Raw genomic sequence first — 27,254 nt, 5'->3', positions numbered from 1 at the left:
TTCATTGCTCAAGTGCTGGGGGGAGACGGTAGCACAGGAAAAAGAGGGACGCGGTTGTTATGCTTTGTGGTGAGTACTTGCCAAATTGCTGGTAAAAGAAAGGTTTTAGAGGAACAGGTATGTTTTTCCGTATTCTTTATGTATTAAGTGTTGCATGCATTAAAATTTTGTTTAGGTAGCTTAAGAAAAGTGTGATTTTTGAGTGTTCGAAAAATTCACCCAGAAACAAGTTTAAACTTGACATTCCTTAAAAAAACACTATGCACTAATACCCGAAAATAACAATTAACCAGAATAGGATAAGAATTGATGTGATTTTTTAAAAGGTTTTGATTCCAAGTGAATAACATTATCATCATGAATGTTAGTTGCACTTTTGTTTTTACGAAATGTCTTTTGTCTCGTTCAAACATTTAAAAGGCCCAGAAGTCGAATTAAAAGACTGCGAGAATACGAAATGTATATATGTTTTTCAATTTTCTCTACATTTGGAATCGCGATTATTTTTTATTTCCAATTGAAATAGGGAACAATGAACAAAAATGCTACAAAAAGAAAGAAAAATCGATTAGTTGACGAGCTTCTTGTTGGCTTGTGTTTTTCCCCAAGTGTTTTTTTTTGGGGCCCTCTGACCAAATGAGGAGGGATATATACCAATTTTCGGGTGAATATAGAAATTTGTACTGTGCAAACTGTCATAATACGCAAATGTAGGCTTCCTCCGTCATTTTTTAAAAATAGAAATAATTCGCGGAGTGTTGATACGAAAATAGAAGACGCGCCTTGAAATACGTTTTTTAAGCAAAATTAGGCCCGTATTTGTCGCGTAATTATTATCATAGAATTCGTGTTATTGTAATTATTATGTGCTTAATTAAATTGTTGTAGCAGTTCTGCAAATTCGGCCCTTTGTGTGAAATATCAATACCAAGTTATAAATAGCAATGTTTCGTAATTTTCTGCAACCCCTGGAAGATGCAACACTGCGACAGACAGCGATAATGTTGTTTTGAAACTGATGAAAGTGCAACTAGCCTTCCTTATCAGGCCCCTAGCCAAGAATTCTTTGTAGGGGGGGGCGAAGTCAATCCTAGAGGGGGCAAATTTTTAATATGTTGTGTCGCATTGGCAGATTTAGCAGGGTATACAGAGGCACTTGCCCCTTCCCCAAAAGAGGTAAATAACAGAAAAGGGTTGATATATTGAAACTGCAACGAACAACAGAAAAAAACAACTTCAAGCAACATCAAATAGCAATATTTCGATAATGACCTTTCCAGATTGCCAAATAATATAAAGTTTAACATAAAAAGACTAAAAGGGACTGTATCTACCTGATATTTACAGGTCGATAATGTTAATAGACGATAAATATGTAGGCCTACTGTACCAACAGCCAGGGCAGGATTAAGACGAAATTGGGCCTGATGCGCAAAGAATAATAGTAACTGTATAATATGCAGTGGCGTAGCATGGACATTTCGGGTGGGAACGCCAAGTCCGAAGGAAGAGTTGGCCCTTTCTTGCTTAATAATTTACTTATGGTATTAGTCGCCACAGGTATTATTTGCCTGAAGTAAGCTGGGTTTTCAATAAAACATCATCATTGCATGTTTTAGCTAGAAAATTAGATGCCTCACTATGCCACAGATGTTTTGAACTCTGGTGTTCTATACCTTTTTTTATATCTTTCTGCATGACGCAAGTCATTAACAACCTACCTGAATCACAAGCGCCTCTGCACAACAGTAGACGTCATTGTTGTGGGCGATCCAACTACTGATTGATTTGGTTTATTTTACTTCGCTTTTCTACCACTTTTGGTTAATTGCGAATATGAATATGAGTGATGATATTGATGAAGGGACACTGACAAAGAACACCCGTGCTCACGCTGGGATTTGAACCAGGGACCTCTGTCATCTTGGCGCACTGTGAAAAGCAGAGTGGATGATCCAAATATCGTACACTCTACTGACGTAACATTGCCGATTAGTAATTCAGACCACTGTTTATTACATCTTGAGAATGCTGATAAACATTTTAAAATAATTTTGTCCAGAGACCATTCGATGTTAAGACTTTTCAAATGAATGCTAAACATTTCCATTCACACAGTATTAAGTAGTTAGATAATAACGAAAAAATACAATAAAAAAATAATAGTTTTGCAGGTTAAGTGGTAGAGCAGCCACAGGCTGAATTTCTACCACGAGGACTTCACCAACTTATTTGACAAAAACTGTGTTGATATTTTTAGTTTCTAATACACATCGCTGTTCGTGCAATAAAGTATACAATGCAGTGGCCATTAAGAAGTAGTATATTTGAGATTGGTAAAGGTACGTCAGTCAATATTGCATATTGTAGCATCACATAGCACGAGTTGCATGAGCGCGAAGAGCCAAGAACCGGGTAGGAATTTTGCCGCTGTCGTCTGCTTCAGAAGGCAGGAAGGGTCACATGAACCAATCACGGTAGACCTCTCGTACGCTGGCGTAAGAGAGCCCATTTACGCGCGTGCTGTAGAAATGGAAGCTTTCCCTTCATAAAGGCAGCAAGGAATATAGGAGTCCTGTACGCCGAACCTACTCGGCATCCTGCCGGGAAAGGCATTGAAAAGAGATGCTAGACCGAGTGTTGAGAGTGGAGCGTTGCAAGCCGATCGCGAAAAATAGCTATTATAATGCCATGAAGGTCAAACATATATGGAATTAGTCACGTTTTTTATAATCACAGCATTTAAGCATTTTTGAAATTTTAAATCTGGGAACGCCGGGCGTACTATAATGCTACGCCACTGATAATATGTAACACTGTGTCTAGGCGTCCAAAATTGGGGCTCCAAAATTTCATTCTAAGATTTATTTTCAGGTTAATATAGCAAAACTTTGCCTTGTAATCAAGGAGTCCCGGGTTCGATTCCTGGTGGAGGCACATAGTGGTTCAGATCCCACTTTAAACTGTAGGTCCAGCCCCGATTAGTCTTACTGTGCATAAAGTGGACTTAAAACACCAAATCAATCTAATAATATAGTGAAAGAAAACTGTTCAGCTTTCGGAAAATTCTCGTCTGTTTTCATCTGGGCCTATTGTGTTGTTATGCAAGAAAAATCGAATTAATGAAACAATAATGTTTACATATTACACTGGGGAACAGTGAAATTGCGGCACAGTGTTTGAGAGCTAATTTAGGGCAATTTCATGCTGCTGAATAATGATATAATAATATATTTCCTGAATTGGCTCTAATTTATGAAATAAATGCAACTAAACCAAAATGGCGGAAACATAAGACATTCATATAAATGAACTTCCAACAACAATTTAATATTTCTTTTTTTGATTACAATCATTATTATAAAAATACATTTATATAGGCCTATGATCAAAATAATTAAGAAAATATGTACACAATGAAGTAACAAACTATGTGAAACGTTTTCTATATGATTTCCTGCTGTATTGCTTTTGAGGACAATCCCTCTGTAAGCTCCAACAGTAGTCGGCCATCACGTGGCGATCCCACCGTCCCTGGTACCTTTCTTCTATTATCCTTATATCCTGATGGAACCTTTCTCCCTGTTCTTCACTAAAATCACCAACGTTCTCAGGGAATCTGTCAATGTGGCTACGTAGAAAATGTATCTTCACACTCATATGAGCTCCCAATTTCTCAAAATTTTTCAACATATTTCCAACTATATCGGGGTACTTTTCTGCTCTGTGATTCCCCAAAAAGTTTTTGACGACGGACACAAAGCTCAGTCAGGCCTCAGATTCGATGTAAGACATGTAAGTTGTAAAATTGGCATCATTCGTATCAATCCCTAAGATTGTATGTTTATTTTATTAAGTCTCTCTGAACGCTTCATGTTGACCAGGGCATTCACTTGTTTTATTTTTCCCTTGGGGGCCAAACTTTTATCGTCCAATGCTTTTCTCTAGCACGACTATCCCACAAACATAGGAAACAGGGATACTTTGTGTACCCACTTTGCTGTCCTAGTAAAAAGATCACCATCTTCAAATCCACACACACGAGCCACTTATGTTCAGCATATTCAATTTTTTTCTAAAACCATTTTTATGTTTTGGTATTCTTCCTTAAGGTTTGTTGAGTGTCCGATATATTGCCTAGCAATGCTTGATAAGTTGCCTAGCAACAATTTACAAATAAATAAATAAGTTTATTATGGGAATTTCAGCCCATTATCAAACTTTGATATTACCGAGTAAAGCGTAGAGTAATTTTACCTCCTATATTTTCCATGGTGTGTTTATTTTTACAACTGGAGTCAATTCAACTGAACCAATCATACAATTGTCAATAACAGCTGTTTTGTGTGCTGAAACTGTTATTAAACTTTATGCCGCAAAATAAAATATTTTTTTTGTTCCCCAGTGTTATCAACACTTTGATGAATTGTGTAAAAATTTGTAATACTTACAAACAAGCAAATATTAGAGGTTAGAACATTTCATATCAAAGCTGTAGATCTTAGATGAATTCAGTTAGGGGTGTAAGGGTTGACCCTAAATGACAACCTCCCTTCCACGCGGTACACATTGGACTGTTTCTTGCAGACTGGTGAGGCTCTGGCATCTGGACTTCAGTACGTTTAATGCAGGAGCGTATATTCTAGGCTAGCGAGGCTATCTGCGAAGCCTGAAGTCTAGAGAATAAAATAGAGGAGAAAAATTTACCACAAATTGTAAATAATATTATTCATATCAGCGAGACGATGATGCTGATTCTGGAGTTGGCAACCTGATTTCTTATGAGTTGGCAACCTGATTTCTTATGAGTTAGCAACCTGATTTCTTATGAGTTGGCAACCTGATTTCCTATGAGTTGGCAACCTGATTTCCTATGAGTTGGCAACCTGTTTTCCTATGAGTTGGCAACCTGTTTTCCTATGAGTTGGCAACCTGTTTTCCTATGAGTTGGCAACCTGATTTCGTATGAGTTGGCAACCTGATTTCCTATGAGTTGGTAACCTGATTTCTTAGGAGTTGGTAAATTTATTTCTATTCATAGCCAACCACGTGAGATAGCCCAGATATTGGACTCAGTATACACCACTTTTATAATCCTTCATGGGGTTCGTGTTGTGTGCTGTCCTTTTTTTTATTATTGTCCCTTCATCCATATCATTATTCATCCTCATCTTCCCGATTAGCCAAAAGTTGCAGAAAAGGGAAGTAAGAAAAAAAAAAAAATGAAATAAAATTTCGAATTTAGTTAGAAAATGCCAGAACTCTACCATCTTGGTCTTTTCCAATGTTGGAGTCGTTAATGATGTTTATTTATTTATTTCCGTTCATAAATTATAAAATATACAAATGTACTATGATGTCAAATGGGTTAGCCTATATGTGCATTAAATAGACTTAGAAACAAACTTGTCAAATCTCTTATTGCATCATCTTCTCATTTCTGGTCCAGGTAACGGCTGCTTTTGCAACTAGAGAAAACAGTTTTCTTACTTTTAGCAAGTGTAGTGTGTGTTGAGGAAATAAAGATTATATTGTGCACTCAGATGCTTGTTTACCACATTGTACATGCAAATTTACAAATCTTAACAAATGCCACAAATGGGGTAGAGAAAAAGCAATATTTTTCTATTGTAAATTAATTGGATTAATGTTAAGTAAAAGAAAACAGAATAATGTATTGTTTGATGTTTAATTTTTATAGAAGTTTATATAGCCGTAACATTTTTAAATAGTACTTCCTAGGTAATAAAATATTATAATTTTGTAATTATTATTGAATGCTATCTACTTCAATGGATAGTAACAGATTAGTTTTATTTTCCAAACTAATGTGTAATTTTTTTATCACTGAGTTACCAAACCGGTTTTCCCACTCTTCCCTTCAGAATACAATGCTGAGCAATTTGGCAAACTATCTGTACAGGGGGCAGGCTCAAGGACAGGAAGAATCAACTGCCAGCAATAGTGATATTACTCTCAGGGCAATCGATACAGATGATGATTGGGTGCTTGTTGAGAGATCTGGTAAGTAGCAACTTTTTTTTATTATTATTATTTTATTTTATGTATCAACTGTATGTCATTGTTAAGTTGTGTGCCAATTTTTGAAATTAATTATTATCATTTCTTAGTTATTACCTTTTGTAACTAACATTACTGCATGTGAAGCTCATTAAAATCCTGAGATAATAAATAAATTCAGACTGCAAATTATAGCACACATACACTTTATTATTTATAATATGTTTTGTATCATGGGTGTTTGGAAGAGAGTAGGGGATTGGAGGGTTAATTCTGCCTAAAGTATTTCAAATTTGAGGGTTGGTATTACTTGAGGAATTGTTATGATGATTGATTAATTTGGTTTATTTTTTACTTTGATTTTCTGCAACTTTTGGGTAATGGCAAAGATGATGAGTGATGATATGTGATGAAGTTGATGAAGGGACACAAGATGCAGAACCCAAAATGTTATGATGAATACAATTTTCTGTACATGGTAATAAAATGGTGCACACTAAGCACATTTGTGCATATGCACACAAAATAGTTGCAAAACCTTTCGTAATAATTCTACAGTGGTTATGAAGATTTTAAAGAAGAAAGAAATTCAAATATATCTCTTTCTTGAGCTTTGCACAAAAACTACTTTTCCTACTTTCTTATTCATTAAAAAAGAAGCCAAAGAAAAATTCTTTTAAGCGATCAGATTTTATCTCTTTAAATTTTATGTTATCCTCAGTGGTTGGAAATTTTGCTTGTACAGTAAATTCACTATGTATTAGGTCAAATGCACTATCTAAGTATTGTCTTTGTTTCAGAAGAGAGCAATGAAAGGCAAGAAAAAAGTCCAACCGGAGGAGTTTCTTCCTCGGAAAATAACGATAAGACTCAAGCATCACTGCCAAATCCTAGTTCTATCGTGAGGGACTGTGTAGTAGTATCAAGGTCCTCGTCATGCTCTTCTCTGCCCCGTCTCTCTTTTGAAGAATCCTGGTTTGTGACACCACCCCCGTGTTTCACATCAGAAGGTCCTGTCAACATGGAGACATCGCCACTTGAGAACCTTCTGATCGAGCATCCGAGCATGTCTGTCTACCAGCATCGTAGCTGCAGTCAGCGTCGCAGTTCAACAGGTTCAAGTCCAATCTCGGCCTCTAGCGACTCTTCTTCCGACAAGGAGGATGAATCACTGATAGAGGTTTCGCCTGTTGAAGGCAACAGGGAGGATGCTCACGTGCAAGATGAAGTGGCTAATAGATCTCATATTGTACCTCCTCATCGGTCGGCAAGGTCCATGCTTTCTAGGTCTACGCTTTCATATTCAGAAGAGCGTCAGTTCCATATCAAAGCTGCTCAGAAGGTATGTAGAAACTTTAGTTTTTCTGCAGTACTTCTAACTTGTTACAGGTTATAGATGAGCTTCATGACATTTTCAACAGTTCTCTTTAATATTTGAGAACCATAAAAAGTATACATTCAGCATATTCACAGTATTCTAAAATTGTGTCTTCGTCTGCAAGCAATAGTGAAGCACCATGTGATGCCCGGAAGCCGGATCCATCCTAACATATTTGTATCTTATGGATTATTTTATTACCTAATAATTTCATTAAACAACACTTTATACAAGAAAACTTAAATTCTAGATCTTATGATAATTACAGCAAATTTTCATCCCGCCTGGTACTCGATTAACACATGCAGTGAAGCACCTCTGAGAGGGCCTCAGCTGGCCCCATAACATCCTGTATGATTCAAGAGGGGAAGTCTAATTTCAAGGCCAGCTTCATCTCATGGTGCTTCCTAGTAAGGCAAATAAACTTCCTGCAAAGTTCATTTCCAAACAGTGATGGAAGTTCATTGTAAAATATCATAAAGTAGAACACTGTTAAGTTGCTGTTCTTAGCGGTAGATTTTACTTTAATAATAACATTTTATGGCTCAAAAGATGTTACGGAGTCATTGCATATTCTTGTTACTTCAGTATGGCTGATCTTTGTAACCTTTCTCTCCCATAACCAGTAACAGAAGGAGACTGGAGATTCCACTGATGTGCATAGCTCATTTTAGTCTTGCAAGTTATCCTCCACAGCAGTAGCAATAAAGCATGTGGTCTCAGAATATGTTTTGGCAGGTGGTTCTTTTTTTATGGCGTTAAATAAAATTGCAATGCTTCTTTCGCCCACTCGGTAAACTACTTTGATTTCAAATTAGAAGGAAGATATTTAAGTTATTTCATACTCCTGCTCATCTATGTTATGCCGACAGTCGAGGAATAAATTCAGTCTGGGGGTCGTATCACTGTTTGACATCACCTGTTATTTACATGTATGTTAATGTGCCTAATGATTTTGTATAATGTGATTGAGGCAATAATGGTATATTTTATTTTGTAGAGGCCATGTTTTTAATATCTTAACACACAAAACATTGCTGCTTCTAAAAAAAGTACAGCCATAACTATATGAACTCACCCCGTCCCCCATTTACACGTCTGTGTCTACCTTTCCAGAAACACCACGCTTCGCAATTGTCGGCAAGCATCAACATTATTGAAAAGTTATGTTTTTGAAATGTAAGAAAATGTGAATTGACATCAGATAAAAAATATAATAGGACTTTAACCATATTTGATTTCAAATTAGAAGGAAGATATTTAAGTTATTTCGTACTCCTGCTCATCATTGTTAAGCCTACAGTCAAATAAATAGGACTTTAAGTATTTTCAATTTGAAAATTAATTTTAGAGTTAACCATTGTCGTTGTTGGTGGTCACTATTATTGACATTACTTATATGTCGTGTTCAAACAGTATGAAGTCAAATCTAGACTAGGGATGGCCAAACGGATCCGGATCTGAAAAATCCGGATCCGTTTGGATCCGGATCCGGATCTGCTTGGATCCGGATCCGAGAAATCCGGATCTACTTGGATCCGGATCCGTAAATTCCGGATCCGGATCCGAAAATTCCGGATCTGGATCCGGATCCGAAAGTTCCGGATCTGGATCCGGATCCGAGAGTTCCGGATCCGCGGATCCGGATCCGGGTCTGAAAGTTTCGGATCTGGATCCGGATCCGAGAGTTCCGGATCCGCAGATCCGGATCCGGGTCTGAAAGTTTCGGATCTGGATCCGGATCCGAAAATCCGGATCCGGATCCAAGAGTTTCGTATCTCAATCCCATTATAATATTACCACACCTTAGTCCTACAAGAATTTTTTTCAAGTGTTGTTCCTAAAATACTTTGCTACGCATCGGCTAACACACTCGTGCACAAATGTCCGAAGTGATTTTGTAAATGCCATTGAAACGAATATGTATTCATTCGAATGTATTGGAAATGAAAACACACATAAATGTGAGACATTCCATTCCAGGATGAAACCTTTAACACATATAACAAGATAGAAATGTTATAGAAAAATTATACAATTGTTCTACAGTTACAGTTTTACAAATTAAAATAAAACATTATAATATATGTAGTGTTAAATAATTACAAAGTGTAAGACTAACAAGGGAGGTTATCTAAAGGTCCCCCTCCGATTTCCATGAAACTTGGCAGTATAGTGGGGCCCAAAGGAAGAATTACGTGTTTTTTTGTTTCAGCTAAAAAACGGTTTTAGGGGGCAAAACCCCCTCAAATGTCAAGATGAGGACAAATTGAAGTGAGGATCTGACCCCTGTGTCTTTCCGATTTCCATGAAACTTGGCAGGTGTATAGTGGGGCCCAATGGAAGAAATACGTGTTTTTTTGTTTCAGATAAAAAAACGGTTTTAGGGGGCAAAACCCCCTCAAATGTCAAGATGAGGAAAAATTGAAGTGAGGATCTGACCCTGTGTCCCCCTCCGATTTCCATGATACTTGGCAGGTGTGTGTATAAACGGGCCCAAATGAAGAAATACGTGTTTTTTTTTTTTTTGTTTCAGCTAAAAAACGGTTTTAGGGGGCAAAACCCCCTCAAATGTCAAGATGAGGACAAATTGAAGTGAGGATCTGACCCCTGTGTCTTTCCGATTTCCATGAAACTTGGCAGGTGTATACTGTATAGTGGGGCCCAATGGAAGAAATACGTGTTTTTTTGTTTCAGATAAAAAACGGTTTTAGGGGGCAAAACCCCCTCAAATGTCAAGATGAGGACAAATTGAAGTGAGGATCTGACCCCTGTGTCCCTCCCATTTCCATAAAACTTGGCAGGTGTATAGTGGGGCCCAATGGAAGAAATAAGTGCTTTTTTTGTTTCAGCTAAAAAACGGTTTTAGGGGGCACAACCCCCTCAAATGTCAAGATGAGGACAAATTGAAGTGAGGATCGGACCCCTGTGTCCCCCTCCGATTTCCATGATACTTGGTAGGTGTGTGTATAAACGGGCCCAAATGAAGAAATACGTGTTTTTTTTGTTTCGGCTAAAAAACGATTTTAGGGGGCAACCCCCCTCAAATGTCAATATGAGGACAAATTTAAGTGGGCATTTGATTTGTGTGTCCCCCTCCGATTTCCATGAAACTTGGCAGGTGTATAGTGGGGCCCAAAGGAAGAAATACATGTTTTTTTTTTTTGTTTCAGCTAAAAAACGGTTTTACAGGGCGAAACCCACTGAATTGTCAAGATGAGGACAAATTGAAGTGGGGATCTGACCCCTGTGTCCCCCTCAGATTTCCATGAAACTTGGCAGAAGAAATACGTGTTTTTTTGTTTCGGAAAAAAATTTGTTCTAGAGGGCAACCTCCTCTCAAATGTCAAGATGAGGACAAATTGAAGTGGGGATCTGACCCCTGAGTTCCCCTCCGATTTCCATGAAACGTGGCAGGTGTATAGAGGGGCCCGAAGGAAGAATTACGTGTTTTTTTGTTTGAGCTAAAAACTGTTTCAGGGGGCAAAATCCCCTCAAATGTCAAGATGAGGACAAATTGAAGTAAGTATCTGACCCCTGTGTTCCCCTCCGATTTTCATGAAACTTCGCAGGTGTATAGAGGGGCCCAAAGGAAGAAATACGTGTTTTTTTGTTTCGGCTAAAATACTGTTTTAGGGGGCAAAACCCGCCTCAAATGTCAAGATTAGGACAAATTGCCGTGGGAATCATCTGACCCCTGTGTCCCCCTCCGATTCCCATGAAATTTGACAGGTGTATAGAGAGGCCGTATGCCCCCTGTTTCTTCCTATGCCATATTTACGTGGTTTCGGGGACTTCAATTTCTCCTCATCTTGACATTTGAGGGGGGGGCTCTATACACCTGCCAAGTTTCATGGAAATCGGAGGGGGAGACTTAGACCTCCCTAGTAAGTAAGTGTATTAATTAATTACAAACCGCGCACGCGAGCACACACACTATATATATATATATATGTGTGTGTATGTATATTATATATATATGTATATTAGCAGGTAACAATATGTTATAAGCACATTCTTACTTTCCAAAGAAGCGCATGTGGGATGGCAAAACGGATCCGGATCCGAAAATTCCGGATCCGGATCCAAAAGTACCGGATCCGGATCCGAAAGTACCTGATCCGGATCTGAAAGTACCGGATCCGAAAGTTTTGGATCCGGATCCGAAAATTCTGGATCCGGATCCGAAAGTTCTGAATCCGGATCCGAAAGTTCTGGATCCGGATCCGAATCTGAAAATTCCGGATCCGCGGATCCGGATCCGAAAGTTCTGGATCCGGATCCGGATCTGAAAATTCCGGATCCGGATCCGGATCTGAAAATTCCGGATCCGCGGATCCGGATCCGGATCCACAGATCCGGATCCGAAAAATTTTAGGATCCGGAACCAACCGGATCCGGATTTCGGATCCGCCAGGATCCGGATCTGGCCACCCCTAATCTAGACTTTGCTAAGCCTCATCTCTACACCTTTCCAGTATTACATGGGCAGATAATATCTAATACTAAACTGACATTCTTCACAATTATCCTTGCCCCCCCCCCCTTTCCCTTCTTCCTCTCCTTACAGGTACATGGGATGTAAGGCGTGACCTTTTGAAAATGCCTTGAAAAGTCAACCTCACATCCCTGGTAAGTAACTACAGTGTTCCAGGTCAATAAGGCTACAGCCAGTATAATCCTCTGTAGGGGCTTCTGTTATCTTCTGTTTTGTCCTTATATATGCGTGTTCACCTCTTTGCAACCTCAACCATAAAGGTTCGGTTGGCCGACACCAGGGCAGCTGTTTTCGAATTTTCCTCTCCTTCCAAAAAAATGCTATGATATTCCAAAATCGAAAAAATTATACATGCTTAGAATTCCTTGTAGAACATCCATGTGGTTTGCTTTCACTATTGTGTAGATATTCTCAATAGTTCTGTGGGTATATAAGCCTATTAAACTATTGATAATATCCAGACAAAAGCAAATCACATGGAGATCCATGTGGATGCTTTAGAAGGAATTCTAAGCATATGTAATTTTTTTGATTTTGGAAATCATAGCGGTTTTTTGAAGGGGGAGAGGAAAATTCGAAAACAGCTGCGAAAGGTCCAGCCAAGCCCTATCCTAGGTAAGGAGATTTTAGTCTTCAGGGACACGTGTTGATTTTAACAAATAGCCTTAGTGTTGAAGTGCCCAAAAGTTATACTTCATAATCAGCCTTACGTACCCCCCCCCCACACACACATACATGTACAGTGTGTGTGTGTGTGTGTGTGTGTGTTTCAGTCAAAAAGCACTGGAATGGCATTCCAGTGCCTTTATAGGTATAAAGTATCTTATTTGCTTACATAGAGTTAAAAATTTGAAATGGAAGTTTTTAGACAATATTATTTTGATTTTAGTCTATTTGAAAATCATGCTGATAGGCATTGTCTAGAGCCACGATTGTGAGCATGGAGCTACACACATAAAGATGCTAATCATTTGTTCATTCAATGCCCAGAAAATCAACAGCTCTTAAAAATTTGAAGCGTTCTTTCAAACAAGTGGGTGACTTCCTGCTACAAAACTCTCCTGTATGGCAAAGCTTTGAACTTCTAGTATTTCACTTTGAACAAGCAAAAACCTACACATGCCATGCAAAGATCGGCTGATGAAGGTCTACATAGGAAGATTACAGATGCAAACTTCATTTTAGTTTTAGTGTTGATGGTTGATCCCATATGCTAATGAAATTATAGGCAATTATCAATGTGGATTTAAACGTAACAGATCAAATTTTTCACATCAGACAGACACGTGAGAAAAAGTGGGAATATAATCAAAATGTCCATCAGCTATTCATTGATTTAAAAAAAGCATATGATTCAGCCAAAAGAGATAAATTATATAATATATTAGTAGAGTTTGGAATACCTAAAAAGCTTGTTAATATGATAAAAGTATGCACCAGTGAAGCAGAAAGTAAAATTCGTGTGGATATTAATATGTCGGACAAATTTACAATTCATGATGGGTAAAAACATTGCTCTTTAATTTTGCCTTAGAATACGCTGTTAGGAAGGTAAAAGAAACTAACGAAGGGCTAAAATTAAACTGTGTGACTGAGCTGTTAGCATATGCAGATGATGAAGACTTCCTGGGGGATGATGTAAATACAATTAAGAATAATGCTAAAATATTTTTCAAAGCAGCAAAAGATATAGGTTTGGAAGTTAGCAAAGAGAAAACTAAATATATGCTTACAGGTTGAAACCAAGTGTTAGGTAATAATCAACATCTAATTATTATTGATAACCCAGTTTCCAAATTCAAGTACTTAGGGGTAATACTAACAAATGAAAATGATATTAACGCCATGGATCAAGGAAACGACTTTGCCACCCTTACGTCTGAGACATCTGGTGGTGAAACTTCCGAATTACTAGTAACCACCGACGATAGTTTCCAACGCAAGACTGTGGCTTATTCCGCGACTGAATATAGTTCCCTGTTTGATTTGCATTTTTCTCCGTCGCTGGAGTTCTTCGTCTACAATTTACCTGTACTTAGTGCAACACACGAAACGTAGATGTACTTTGGCTGTATGTTATGCATTAGAATAGACAAGATGAGAAAGGTTGTTTTATATTTCGATTTAATTTAGCTAAAAAAATAAAAGGTGTAGTTGAATGTTTGCAAACTACTGCAAGGAAGTGTTATGGTGTTCTCTGTGTACAATGTTACCATTTGATTCCTTTCCTAAAATATAAGTTAATTACTCTGTATTTTACTTACAAACAGCGAAAAATAGTATACGCTAAAATAAAACTTTCACCCACAAAATACGAAACACGTGCCGACCCTCGTTAAAGCTCCCCTCCCCAAACTTCCGGCACTGTAAATTCCTTCCTCGCAGAACATTCAACCAACACCCCCCGACTGCTTTTGTTTTGATTTTGTCTGTCCCCGAGGCAAGGTTGACCACTGAACTGAATGTCTGTAGTGCTAGCCCTTAGCCAGCGACTCAGGTTAGGTTGGAATTTCCTATGTGCGATTGTTTTGGTTTTGGTGACAGCAGGGGTGGAAACTATTCAAGTGGTCAAAATTATTGATTTAATTGAACAAAGTAACAAAAAACTGAACAAATACTGACAAATTACTGACCACTTACTCACTTATTTATTGGAACGAACCAGTCTCGTTACAAATTGTATGGGGTCCACCTTTATATGAATAAGCTTTCTTAGAATCTAAGTATTGAAAATTGAATTTTTGTATTATAGTTAATATTCAGGATTGAATACACTCTTTATAGTTCTTATTTCCTCCACTCGTCTACTCCACTTTTCAGGCCGCCTCGATAGCGTAGGGGATAACGTTGTGGGATTGTGATCAAGGGCTCGGAAACTCCACTACTCCAGTTCCGATTTGCATATCTGAGCAACTAGTGAAACAAAAACTTCGTCACTTTCCACGGCAAGGATAAATGGTGATCCGATGATACAGGGAATAGAACAAATGCCCTAAAATATGTAAGCCATGGCCATAATTTGAACCTAGAGCCTTTAGAACAGAGGTCAGTTAGTTCTGTGCCACCGAGGTAGCAGCTTTGGAATAATAAACTCCATGGTGAAAATTTCGTCTGAGGTTCAATACCTACCGAATGGCTTATCTTTGGAGCACACCTGCTCAGCGCAACGAGTCCAATTGTTTTTATCGTGCCGACCTTCGTCGCCGAATGGTTGGCACAGCGCGCTACGACGACAGGGTTCCCGGGTTCGAATCCAGGCTTGGTTATGGGCTTCCATGTGAGCGTCGTTTCATCAATTTCATAATATCATATCACTTGTTCTCATCTTCGAGATTAGCCGAAAGTGACAGAAAAACGAAGAAATATAAACCAAATAAATAAATCGATCAAACCAATTGATGCTGTTATTTGGCTTTCCAGGTGAAGCTTAATTGGCTTTCCTTTTCAATGAACTCGCCATTATCCTCACGATGCTTGGCCAACATAGACAGTTCACACAGAAAGCAACATTTGGCTACCTGGGACTGCATATGAATTAATAATTCATTTCGTAATATTGGTATGAATATTATAAATTCGCTTACACATAAAAGATCGTTATTAAAAATCGTAATTAAAATTATGTTTCAATCTGAAAAAAATGACATAAAAATATATTAAAGGCCCACATTAATACAACGTCAAGGCAAAAGCAAAATATTTCACCAGGAAATACTGTTCTTTTTGCGAACAACAGAATAAATTACGCACATTTCAAGAACCAAGAACAGTAAAATAATACTAATAATATTAAATAATGCAACCTCAGAAAGTGGAATATATCTGACTTCACTGATTCACTCATTCTGTCGTTTATGTAAAGAGTAGCTACTTTCCTACTTTTTGTTTACAAGACGGTTCACGAATAGGAACTCGAATCTTTCCAATGTTTCTGATAGTTTCGCCTGAGAGTCAACCTCCGTGGCGGAGTGGTTAGAACAGCGCGCTACGGCGACAGGGGTTCAATGACGATGCCAGGGGGGGGGGGAGATGTCCCCTGGCACCTCGCCCCCTAACCCCCAACTGAGGTTAATGAAATATCGAATAATAAGATAGTTCATTTCTAAGAGTATGACAATTTTCACAGTTTTCTAAGTGGTGTATTCTGTATGCTATCACTTTTCCTGCTTATAATACCAACACCACTATAACAAAAAGTAATTTTGTTTTAGTATATATATGTGTGTGTGACTTTCGTTCAAGATTCCAGCGCCGACCTGGGCATAGGTGATATTCATTTATGTCCTGTAATTTTCGCAAATAATCTCAGTTTTAACCAGTTTTAAGAACTGGAAAAAGTGTTGAATTGTTGCAATCTACACTTCCTTCCATTTTATAAGGGGTTGTCACGGACTTTTGACTCACCCTGTATATTGCAATATGTATACTTTACATATGTTTCTTCATTGAAATTCGTCCTACAGGACAACTTCAGTAAGCCAACTTAACGTATAGGGTGTGTCTTACTGAGTTTATGTTTGGGTAGCGCAACTGTAAGTGTTGCAAAACTTACCTCAAGTTCTCCAAAAATTAACTTTTCCCCAAATTTTCTTATTTTCTTCTTCTTCTTCTACAAATTGGGCGTGATGGAATCTAAATGTACCACCCTGACACTGGATACACCTGCACTGCACCGAGTGTTAAAAAGTGCAGCCAAGTAGACTGGGCTAATTAGTAGAGGGGTACAAAGGCCGCCAACATGAAGCTCTGCAATTTCCTTCAAATTTTGGCCGGGGTCTAAAGGTTGATACTTTAACTGGCATTAATTCTAAATCTGAGGGTGCAGGACAAAAACCAAGTTCAGATTCGTCTTCAGCAGCTCGAAAAAATTTTCACTGTCGACCAGTGTTATCATTCATCCTCGTTGTCGCGATTAGTCAAAAGTGGCGTAAAGGCGACGTTAAATAAGAAAAAATAAAGTTTCGTCTGAATAAGAAAATTCTCAAAAGTATTTTTTTTTTAATCACTGTCAATACAAGTAATTGTGGAACAACTCTACTTCATCAAATTCTTCTAACGCTGGCGCCTTTCCTTTCCCGTATAATCAAGGGTCCCGGGTTCGGATTTGGTGAGATGTAAAAGAAAAATAGTTGTTTCATCCTTGCATTTGTCTTGGAATCTTGTGTCTGCCCATAATCTTATCAATATTACATCCTGTCGTATCTTTACGGCATATTTTGTGACCCTCCCAGGAAAATTTTATGCATCCACCTATGCTTGCAGTCAGTCTATTTCGTATCTCCTTTGTCTACAATTATTTTTGTAGGATACCGTACATAAGCAGTACGGATTTCATGAGAAAACGTAAACTATCATTTGTGAAATTATTCAAGGGAAGCATCTAGGTGAAAGAAAATACTTTTACACAATAATAGAATATGCAGCTTATCGTGCAATCAAAACAATAATTATTCGCACATTTTGTAGACCCTTTCCCAATGGAAAGACGTAACAGTTTCCAAAAAGAGGAAATGTTTCTGGTTGTATCGCCTAATGACTGGGATCTGTTGTATCATAAATAAACACACCGTTGTGTCATTCCGAAAAGTTGACCTTGACTCACCTTGACCACTCTCAAGTGAAATGACAAACATTTGGAGTTCGCTCCTACCGAGGGACGGAAGAACCATAGCGGTATCCTCCCTCAGGCAATGTCTAGGCTTCAGACCAGCAAGGTTTTCTACGACCCATGAATTTGCGGACAAAGTTGTTCGCGTGATGACTGCGCAGTTTTAAATTATCTACATTACAGGAAGTAATATAAATGCATATTTACATTTATCTATATTGTTTTTGTTATTCTCGCCAAATTTTCAAGTTAATTGCTCGCCTCGTCTTTCTTTTCCCTGACTTGATAGAGACAATCTTCTAAATTTTTTGGCGATTGTGTTGGTTGACAGCACTCGACGAACGTGAAGCTGCCCAACTCAAATATCCCTCCGCCTCCTGGAAGTTCCAGGAGTAATGGTAGGTGGCAGCACAATATGCTGCGAAAAAAATACGCTGCAGACTTCGAATATTATAGTAATTGCATAATAATACGCAAAGTTCCCAGTGACAAGTATACATCAATCGCAGCATAAATGTTTCCTCTAGTGAACTATTATGTTGGATTTATAATATTCTTCTTGTGAAATAAGAAAATTAAGTGGAAAGGCACGTCAGCTGCATTTTGTCAGTTCTTATTATTTTGCTCTCAATATAATTATAAAATTTATGCTTCGAAGTATTAGAACACAGGGGACGGTTACGAAGAACAAAGCCCTACAAGCAGATGGTCGAGGTTCCATTTCAGAGCAACGCAATTATGGTAACAATTTACCATGTAAATGAATGGGACAAATTTTCAAGATGGCGGCCATAGTCCATCCCGTTAAAGAGGAAATAAAAAGCAGGCTTAATTCAGGAAATGCATGTTAATTTTCTCTTCATAAACTTTTGTCTTCTCGTTTAATATCTAAGAAACTAAAAGTTAAAATATACAAAACAGTAATTTTGCCTGTAATATTATATGGGTGCGAAACTTGGTCCCTTACATTGAAAGAGGAACATAAATTGAGAGTATTTGAAAATAAGATTTTTAGGAAAATATTTGGACCTAAAAGTGGATGAGGGGAGAGGTGAGTGGAGAAGGTTACATAATTTAGAACTACATAATTTGTATTCATGTCCAGATATTATTAGAATGATTAAATCTAGAAGACTTAGGTGGGCAGGCCATGTGGCACGAATGGGAGAGGAAGGAAGAGTTTACAGGATTCTTGTTGGGATACCTAATGGTAAGAGGCCAGTAGGAAGACCAAGACGAAGATGGAGGGATAATGTTGAGATGGACTTAAAGGAAGTTGGTAGGGATGGAAAAGAGTATATAGAACTTGCTCAGGATAGGGACAGATGGAAGGCCTGTGTTGCTGCAGCCATGAACCTTCGCGTTCAAGAAGGCTAGAGAGTTAGTTAGTTAGTTGGTTGATGCACTTTAAGAGTTATCCAAGCTTAATTTACATTTTAAAGAAATACTATTGACTTGTACACAGCTCACCGAGATGTCCAATACCTTCTTGAACTTTTTGAGCAGAGGAAATGCACTCAGGGACAGGCTTTCTGACTGTCAAGAAACTTAATTTTTGTTGTGTTGGTTTGCACAGGAGAAAAAAATTAGTAAATTCACCCATTTCTGTGGTGGAGTATTGTGAAAGTTTAAAAAATTCCATTGCTAAGAGACTTCTCTCTGTTGATGACCTGGACATTGTTAAATGCTTGAAAATTTTAGATCAAAATAAGTGGTCTACGAACCAAGAAGATCGTTCTTTTTATAGAAGAAATTGTTCAACTTGGCTGGTTTCAGATTACGAGAGAAAAATGATTCAAATACGAGAGAAAAATGATTCAAAGAGTATTTAAAGACACCAGAAGAGATGCCTGAAAATCTCCTCAAGCTGAAAACATAGTGTATTCTATTCCAATATGAAGTGAAGGAGGGCCGACCTCCATGGTGGAGTGGTTAACACAGCATGCTATGACGCCAGGGGCCACAGGTATAAAGCTGGTCAAGTGAGGAAAGGGAATGATAAGAAGATCCTTGGTGCTTTGAGCCAAAATGTCATTTTTTTTTCTATTTGGTCAGATTTATCCACACACCTACAACACTCCCAAGATTTTACACAAAGCCCCAATTTATGGTCATTTTGTCTCTAAATTTACCTTTACCCATTTACCTTTACCCTCCCCTAAAATGAACGTACACCCTGCGATGGAAAATTCTAGATAAACTCCTGACATTGGTCACTAATTTGTACTCAGTGACTTTCTTAATCACAGGTTTACTCCCCTAACTTTTCCATATATTCCAGATTTTCCAGTCAGTAAGAAATCCTGGATTGTAAAGCATTAGAAAGCTATATAGTATATGTATATGTGTATATGTATACCTTATTGAGCAATGTTGTTCTTCCAGGTTGAATTACGTAGAGCATATCGAAACCTTAGACGTAATGTCCTGGATCGCAGCAACAAGGCTCGTGAAGTCAATTCTAGGAACAGGCACCCACGCCGTTCAGAACGCATGCATCGTCACTCAGGGGCAAATAACAATAGAAAATGTTAGCTTTAATTCTAGTGTAATGTCTTTCAGATGATAAGAAAATTTTATACTGGGCATTGGAGCAGATGTAGGGAGAAAAACCGAAAGATAACGTATGGCATGTGTTCAAAATAAATTATTTGCACTACTGGAATGCAAAATTAAGTGAATATATACAAAAGCCATGATATTTTATTTTTAATTGTGTCAAACAGTCATGCATTAACTTACAATGCACTGTTTTTTGTTATATCTAACATTACTCTCCTTGAGATATATTTAATATTTAAATGAAAAAAAAATTAGTCATTGTAAATAGCCTGTAGTATTTTTGTTTATATTTTGTGATGTATTACATAATTTTATTTGATGTATTGAAGTTCTAACAGTTTTTTTTAATTATCAGAATATTTTAAATATTAATTACACCTGTATATAGATGTTGATGCACTTTTATAGATTCCTTTTATGTGTGTGTGTGTTGGTGTGTTTCCAGTGTAAAATCACAAATATGCCTTCAAAAGGACACTGCTTGGTGTGATAGAGTATATGTGAGAAGATATAGTATTGTGAAATAGCTGTTTGTATTGCATGCAGATTGGAAGATTGTTTTTTCTAGTAGGTAGGAACAAAGAGCGTTTGATCAGATAGCATGGAGAACATGCAGAGGCAGTTGATACAATCAGAAGTGTTAAGTCTGGATGGATATGTAATTTGTTGTGTGCATGTATATTTTTCGTACTATCACATGAAGGTGGTAGAATGTTTCATGTCATTTATTGTCTGTTTATTTGGATCATGCTAAATGTATTGTTTCCATACCCACATGACAATAATGTAGTGCAATGCTTATTTCGTGGTTCTTGCTGCAGATTGTTTTGTTTTATGATGTTAATTAAGGAACAAAAACTATATTTTTTAACTACATATGATCGTGTAATGTTTATACTTAAACTTGAATCCCTCCTTTAGTTACTAAATATTTGTATCCTGGACAAATAATAGTCTCTAGTTGTTCAGTTCAACATTAATTTGTACTAATTGGAGTAAGCTACAGAAACTTGCATGGATGAGAATATTAGTTTAGAATTGTTGTACACTCCCAAGTAACCAAAAGTGGTTGGTCCAACGTTGGGCCAGCCGTACTGAAAATGGTTGGCCCAACATAAAAACATACTGTTGGCCTACGGTAATTTTTGCTGTGGTTCCAACATTGGGTCAATGTGTGGTTTTTATGTTGGGCCAACATATGGTTTCACTATGTTGGCCCAACGTATGGTTTTACTACGTTCGCCCAATGTACTGAAAACTAAAGAAATGGATAGGTTTGTTTTCTGATATACATAATTTATTATGAGGCCAAATGTAAACAATAGTTCAAGTTATTTACAAAAAAAAAACAAAAAAAAACACTTTCTCAGTCACATGATATCATTGTTTTCAAGGCACCATACCTTCAAGTGGTAGCACAAAAACCTTCTAGAGTTTATTTAGTTTTCCATCTTTGGAATTTAGTCTGCACATAACATTGCTTAACCACCTTCACAATAATACCTGTAAGAATGTTCTTGTTCTACTACAGCAAAAGAGGCAAACAATAAACAATTCCCAACACATCTTTCATCCATGGCGGCTGACAAAGGACTGGTGAGTGACTGCACTGCAAGTTAAAAATAGCTTCTACTTTCATTAAAAATATATTATATTTCCAGTATGGGCTGTGACTGAAATATTCGAAAAGGAACACTTATTTTACACTATAATTTTCAGCATTCTCTTGAAAGTTGTTTATAAAATTGATTTTGACTCACGTTTCCATGGTTGGGCAAATGTTGGCAACCGCCATTGGCCCAACGTAAGACCAACGTCAATTTGCCAACCAACGTAAAGCCAACCTTTCCCACGTAAAAACTGACATTGGCCCAACGGTGGTGGTTACTTGGGACCATCCAGTAGTCAATTTCCTCTTAAGACTGTCATATTTTAGCATATAACATATTACAGCTACTTTTCTAACTGGCAGATAAACATATGTGTGTTATATGGTTAGTTTCATCATTAAAATACGTATTTTTGTACTGAAAATGATCCAATACTTACTTTTGCTTGGCAGGTATATGATTCCACTTCATATGTGTTAACAGTACAAAATGTTCGCGAGAGAATATAGTTTTTCATGCACTGTAACACTCGTGGAAATTTTTCTGTGTGTACCTAATTCACATTTACATGAACACACTGGTCTTGTATTAATTGAAAGAAAACTTCAACCTATTTTATTAATGTAATTTTTATATATAAACATTACATGATGATATGTGGTACATGACATGAAAAGGGCAGCTCTTCTTTATGTAATTTCTTTGCATAGTCTGTAGATAGTGAGATAACTTAAGTGATGTAGTATTTAAGAATAAATTCTTGAAATATGTTTGATAACCTGATATCCCAAGCAAATTTGGTCATTGAAGACAGAGTTTTGTCTTTTTAATGAGCTTAATATATTTTAAATAAGATAAGCATTGTTAGGAAAATGTTTTGTTTTTGTACTCAGATGTATTTATTGCTTAATATTTTTTATGAAAAGAACCCCTTCTGTAATGTGAAGTAGACGTCATGTGTAATATGCCAGGTGCTGAATTGTAATGAAAATTGATTTCTGTATTTCACGTCCAAAGTTTCAAGCTTATGTGATTATGGAGTGAGTTACTGTATATTTCAGTGGCATTAGTCTGTCTGCTTTTACAAGTTTGTTTCCTTAGCCAGTGCAATAGTTTTATAATCTAACAATATATTGGATACCAAGTATCTCAAATATTGCTGCATGCAATTATTCATGTTGCATTATTTTATGTTAAATGAAAATTTTGGATATGGTGAGAAAAATAAATGGTTCTGTGAGATGTGGGTAACAATGAAACTGTCAATACCAGTGATTTTATTTCAAGTTGTGTTCAGCAAACAGTGTTTGTAAAAGATTGTATTTCCTAAAGTGACAAATGTGATGTTAGAACATGTGTAGCCAAAGTAGTGCATATAGCAACAAAAACATGTGAAGTGTCCGAGATTTCATTCATTTTTCCTCTGGCATTCATTATGTTCATTGCTATCTCTTATATGACAGATCTTGTAAGAACAGATTATGTAATTAGTTTCCACATATCATCATATGAGAACCAAGGAACATAACTCCGAAAATACAGTTTTCAGTTTTGTTTAATAAATAAACAATAAAATAAAGCTTCCACTGTAATTAGATAATCCATTAGTATCTGTATTACTATCACATTTGCTTTATGCATACCATAATTTCATATGCATATTGAGAATGCTTTTGAAGTGACAAAAATAGCTGATGCTAGTGTTTATGTGAATAGCTAAAAATAGAGATACATTCTTATGAAATCTTGTGCATTGTTATAATGTAACTGGTGTGAAATCATTTGAGTATACAGAAACTGTTCCAAAATTTATTGTGTGTGGCAGATGATACTTCAGAAGATAGAAAATTTAAAGCAGTAATATAAATTATGATGTGGATAGTATATTACATAGTATCTTACGGTTATTTAAATAACAGGATTCATGATTGTCGAATAGTACGCTTGTAATAGAGGTGATAGGGCAACCTATTTTGAATCTAAAATGCTGAAACCAACTATTAGTTCACTGATTAGACTTTTAATGTTTTACTCTTGCTAAGAGTAATGTTGTCCCTTTGACAAGTGTGCCTCCTTGATTTGGCAGTTAGCATTTCGTGTTGTAATTCCCAATTTCAAATTTAATTTTTCCACACTTCTGTTGAATTGCAACTAAAAGTAGAAGTAAGCAAGATAGAAAATAACTATCACATGCACGTATGCTCACACGTATGTATCTCGTGTATGCTAACAACCCATCTGAATTTTCTTCATCTAATTATCATGCTATTCGTTCTTAAGTATCTTGGTAATTTATGCATTGTTACATTCAATCTCTGTTTTTAGTTACATTCAAATGCTCACTATAGTAGTTAAGAGGTTGTAATTTCAGATGAGAATAATAGTTGTAAGCTTGTGCTAAAGTATGGTGTTCTCTTCAACAATACCATTGAGTAGCTTCTGTTTTTTAATATTTCTTTGTTTCCTATGTTCTTGCATAGGGCGCTGTTTGCAAATGAAAGTCTTATGAAAGGAAGACTACTGTGTTAGAAATTTTCTATCTCTTCAGCATTTCTTATTCAGCTGAGTGTCATTGCTAGATAAATTAAATGGCTCATTAAAGAAAGTCAAACTAATTGTGATGCTGGTTTTATGTAATAAATGTATCACAGTCATAAAAATACATAAAATTTTGCATGTGCATGTGTAAGGTATCTATGTAGGAATAAGGTAATTAGTAAGCTTTTATCTATTTGACTGTAGAGAATCTAAATTACTTGAAATATGTCAAGTTATATTTTCTAATGGGACAGTTTCAAGTTCAATATCATACCATCCTTACCAATTCTGAGCTTGTTGTTTTTTCTGGCAAGCTTCAGGCTTCATTGTGTCTTTTTTTTTTTCTGAAAGCAAAAATGAATCTTATAGTAATTGTTCTAATTATTCATGTAAGTCAAAAAGCCCCACTGTGATATACTCTAATTTTGCATTATTACAGGTTTCGAGAAAGCAATATTATTCAGTGTAGAACATAAATTGTGCTCTTAAACTCGAGTTTAACAAGATCTTGTTAGCTTTTCGGTTGTGTTCAAGTGGTGTAAACTTGTTGTATTGTGGCAGGTATGTAATGTGTACTATGATCATGCAACCCAAATGCTGAAATGCATTGTTGCAATCTTTAGAACATTTCTAAAACTATTGTTGTCTCCATGTTGAGTTAATACTCACATCTAACGGAAGCAAGGGGCCAGGAAAAGTCACAAAAATTATGTACTTACACAAAGAAATTATGTTAGATACTGAATCAGAATCGGTTGACCAATGTTTAATGTTGTGACACAACCATGATAAATTACAGTATAATTGTTACTTTGTGTGTGAGTATGTGTGTTTGTGTGTGCCAGCTGAATAGATATGATGGATCAAGAATTGAAGACAACAAATCCTACAAATTCAGGTGTAGCAGACAGACATGCCCAAAAAACAGATTAATTCACTGTCTTGCAAGTACCCAGCAATATTGTGTTAATAGTTTCTAAAACAAATGATTACCTTTATTGTTCCTACAATAAGGCAATTTATTTTTTCAAACATGTTTCCATAGTGAAGGAAGCAATTACTATAAGATGAGCAATTGCCTCATCCTTATTGTGTGTGCGCATCCCACATAGTGTGTGTACATAGTACCCTTACGAATTATTCTAAACTGACTGTAGTTTTTATGTTTAAAAATGATCTCACATTAGTTTTTTATGTCGAGGTCTAAAAAAAAATACCAAATAATGCGAATGTGAGAAATGAAATATTGTGTGATGTACTGTAGTAAATTTGCCATGGAAACGACATATTTTTAATGTTTCCTAGCTGAAAAAAATTTAAAAAATAAAAATAAATAGCCATTGTTGGGCTGTAACATGTTTTTCTTCAAATTGTGTGCAATTTCCATTGTGAAATATATTATGTCAAATAATTGATGGTATGTACTATTATACAAAATATTCACTTAATATAGAAGCTAACCAAACTAAGAGAAAAATACTCTCAAAACACAAAAAAAGATCGTATAGAATTGATTGGTATTAACTTTATTTTATTGTATTTTCAGTAATTTACCATAGTGAGAAAAAATTGTCAAGCACAAAAATGATGATATAAATTCAATATATTCTAGACACTCATTCTGCTATTTTCTTTCAGTGTATTGTATCCTTGTGAATTTTCTACAAGTCAAAGTGTGCAATAGGAGGCCAGTGTTGGAATCTTTACAGCTACTTCTCATTATTTTTAATGTTTTTTCTCATCAGGGGTTCATCCAGAATTTTCCACCTGTTTCGGGAGGGGAGTATAAGTTTGTATTGTGTAAGGGTAAAATTAGAGCCAAGGTGACCATACCGTACAGCGCACAAATGTCCAGGGAATATCCAATAATGAAATGAATGTGTTTTGGGTATGCGTACCAAAGTTCTGGATACTCCGTAGCTGTCACGTGGATATCCATATGTCCATCCATGGGACATTCATACAGGATATCCAGGAAGGATTTTTCATGAATATTCTCGGGATCAGTTTTGGATATGCTTTGGAGATTCTTCGCATAATTTTTGCATATGTTTTGGACAATCTGGATAATTTTTGAACATTCTATGGATTGTTTTTGAATATGGTTTGGACATCAGTGCTATTTGGTTTTGCATGAATGGGGCATTATCCTGGACATTTTTATTTGATTGCACGTAAGAACAGGCTGCATTCTGTACCAGAATTACACCTAATCTGTAAATTATCCTGATATTTTTCACACATATTTTGGTTATGGAAAGAACATTCCTGGACTAGATTTACGCACATCTAAATTTTTGTGCACACATGTAAAATTTTCTCCTCTGTCTTTCTCTCTCACACAAAGATGCTCACAAACACACACACGTGTCTGCACATCTGATAAAGGTTTTATATTCAGACACACATCAATGACGAGCAGAGTATCCACTAAATTTGAGCTTATTCTTGACTACCTCGTGTAAGCAAATCACATAGATTTCAGTGGAGTAACAAAACAGTGCTACATAAAGAACCAAATTGGAAACAGGAAAATGAAAAAAGTAATAGCACAAAATAAGTATAGATAAAAACACTAGACAATAGATAATATCAAGTTAACATTGCATGCTAATGTTTGTGTCGAACTATTCTGGAATGCAGGGAGAGAGAGGCAAGAATATGTTTTTGAAAGGAGGGTGCATTCTTATATTTTTATTTATTCTTGCTGTACTGCTACTTTTTGCTAATTGTGAAATTTGTGAAGTGACAACATTCGCAAAGAACTTCCATACCCAGGCTGGCACTAGAACCTGGAAACTTCGGTGGCAAGATTGAAAGTCGAACACTTAATATTCTACTATACTATACTATATTAGAATTTGCCTGCCTGTATCACTTGTAATCAGGGAGGACTGTGTTTAATATGCAGTGGAGACACATTGAACAGTGGTTCGGATCCCACTTTAAACTGTGGACCCATTCCTAATTAGCCTATCAGAGTGTAAAGGGGAACTACAAGTGGTGATGAGAAAAATATGACATGACAGGATGCTGCTT

General features: G+C 36.6%; 1 protein-coding gene across 1 annotated transcript; it reads left to right on the top strand.

The window, feature by feature from the left end:
* On the top strand, nucleotides 1–25,834 carry TP53INP (Tumor protein p53 inducible nuclear protein). Its single transcript, XM_083135785.1, has 4 exons — nucleotides 1–69; nucleotides 5,886–6,024; nucleotides 6,822–7,363; nucleotides 19,891–25,834. Exons 2-4 carry the CDS (start codon nucleotides 5,892–5,894, stop codon nucleotides 20,038–20,040), a joined length of 825 nt encoding a protein of 274 aa, XP_082991911.1. The 5' UTR covers nucleotides 1–69; nucleotides 5,886–5,891; the 3' UTR covers nucleotides 20,041–25,834.
* Nucleotides 25,835–27,254: the final 1,420 nt, after the last annotated feature.

This window comes from Lepisma saccharinum, chromosome 14, assembly GCF_977018435.1.
Source record: "Lepisma saccharinum chromosome 14, izLepSacc3.1, whole genome shotgun sequence".
Classification (NCBI taxonomy): domain Eukaryota; kingdom Metazoa; phylum Arthropoda; class Insecta; order Zygentoma; family Lepismatidae; genus Lepisma; species Lepisma saccharinum.
This window is presented reverse-complemented; position numbering and strand designations above follow the sequence as displayed.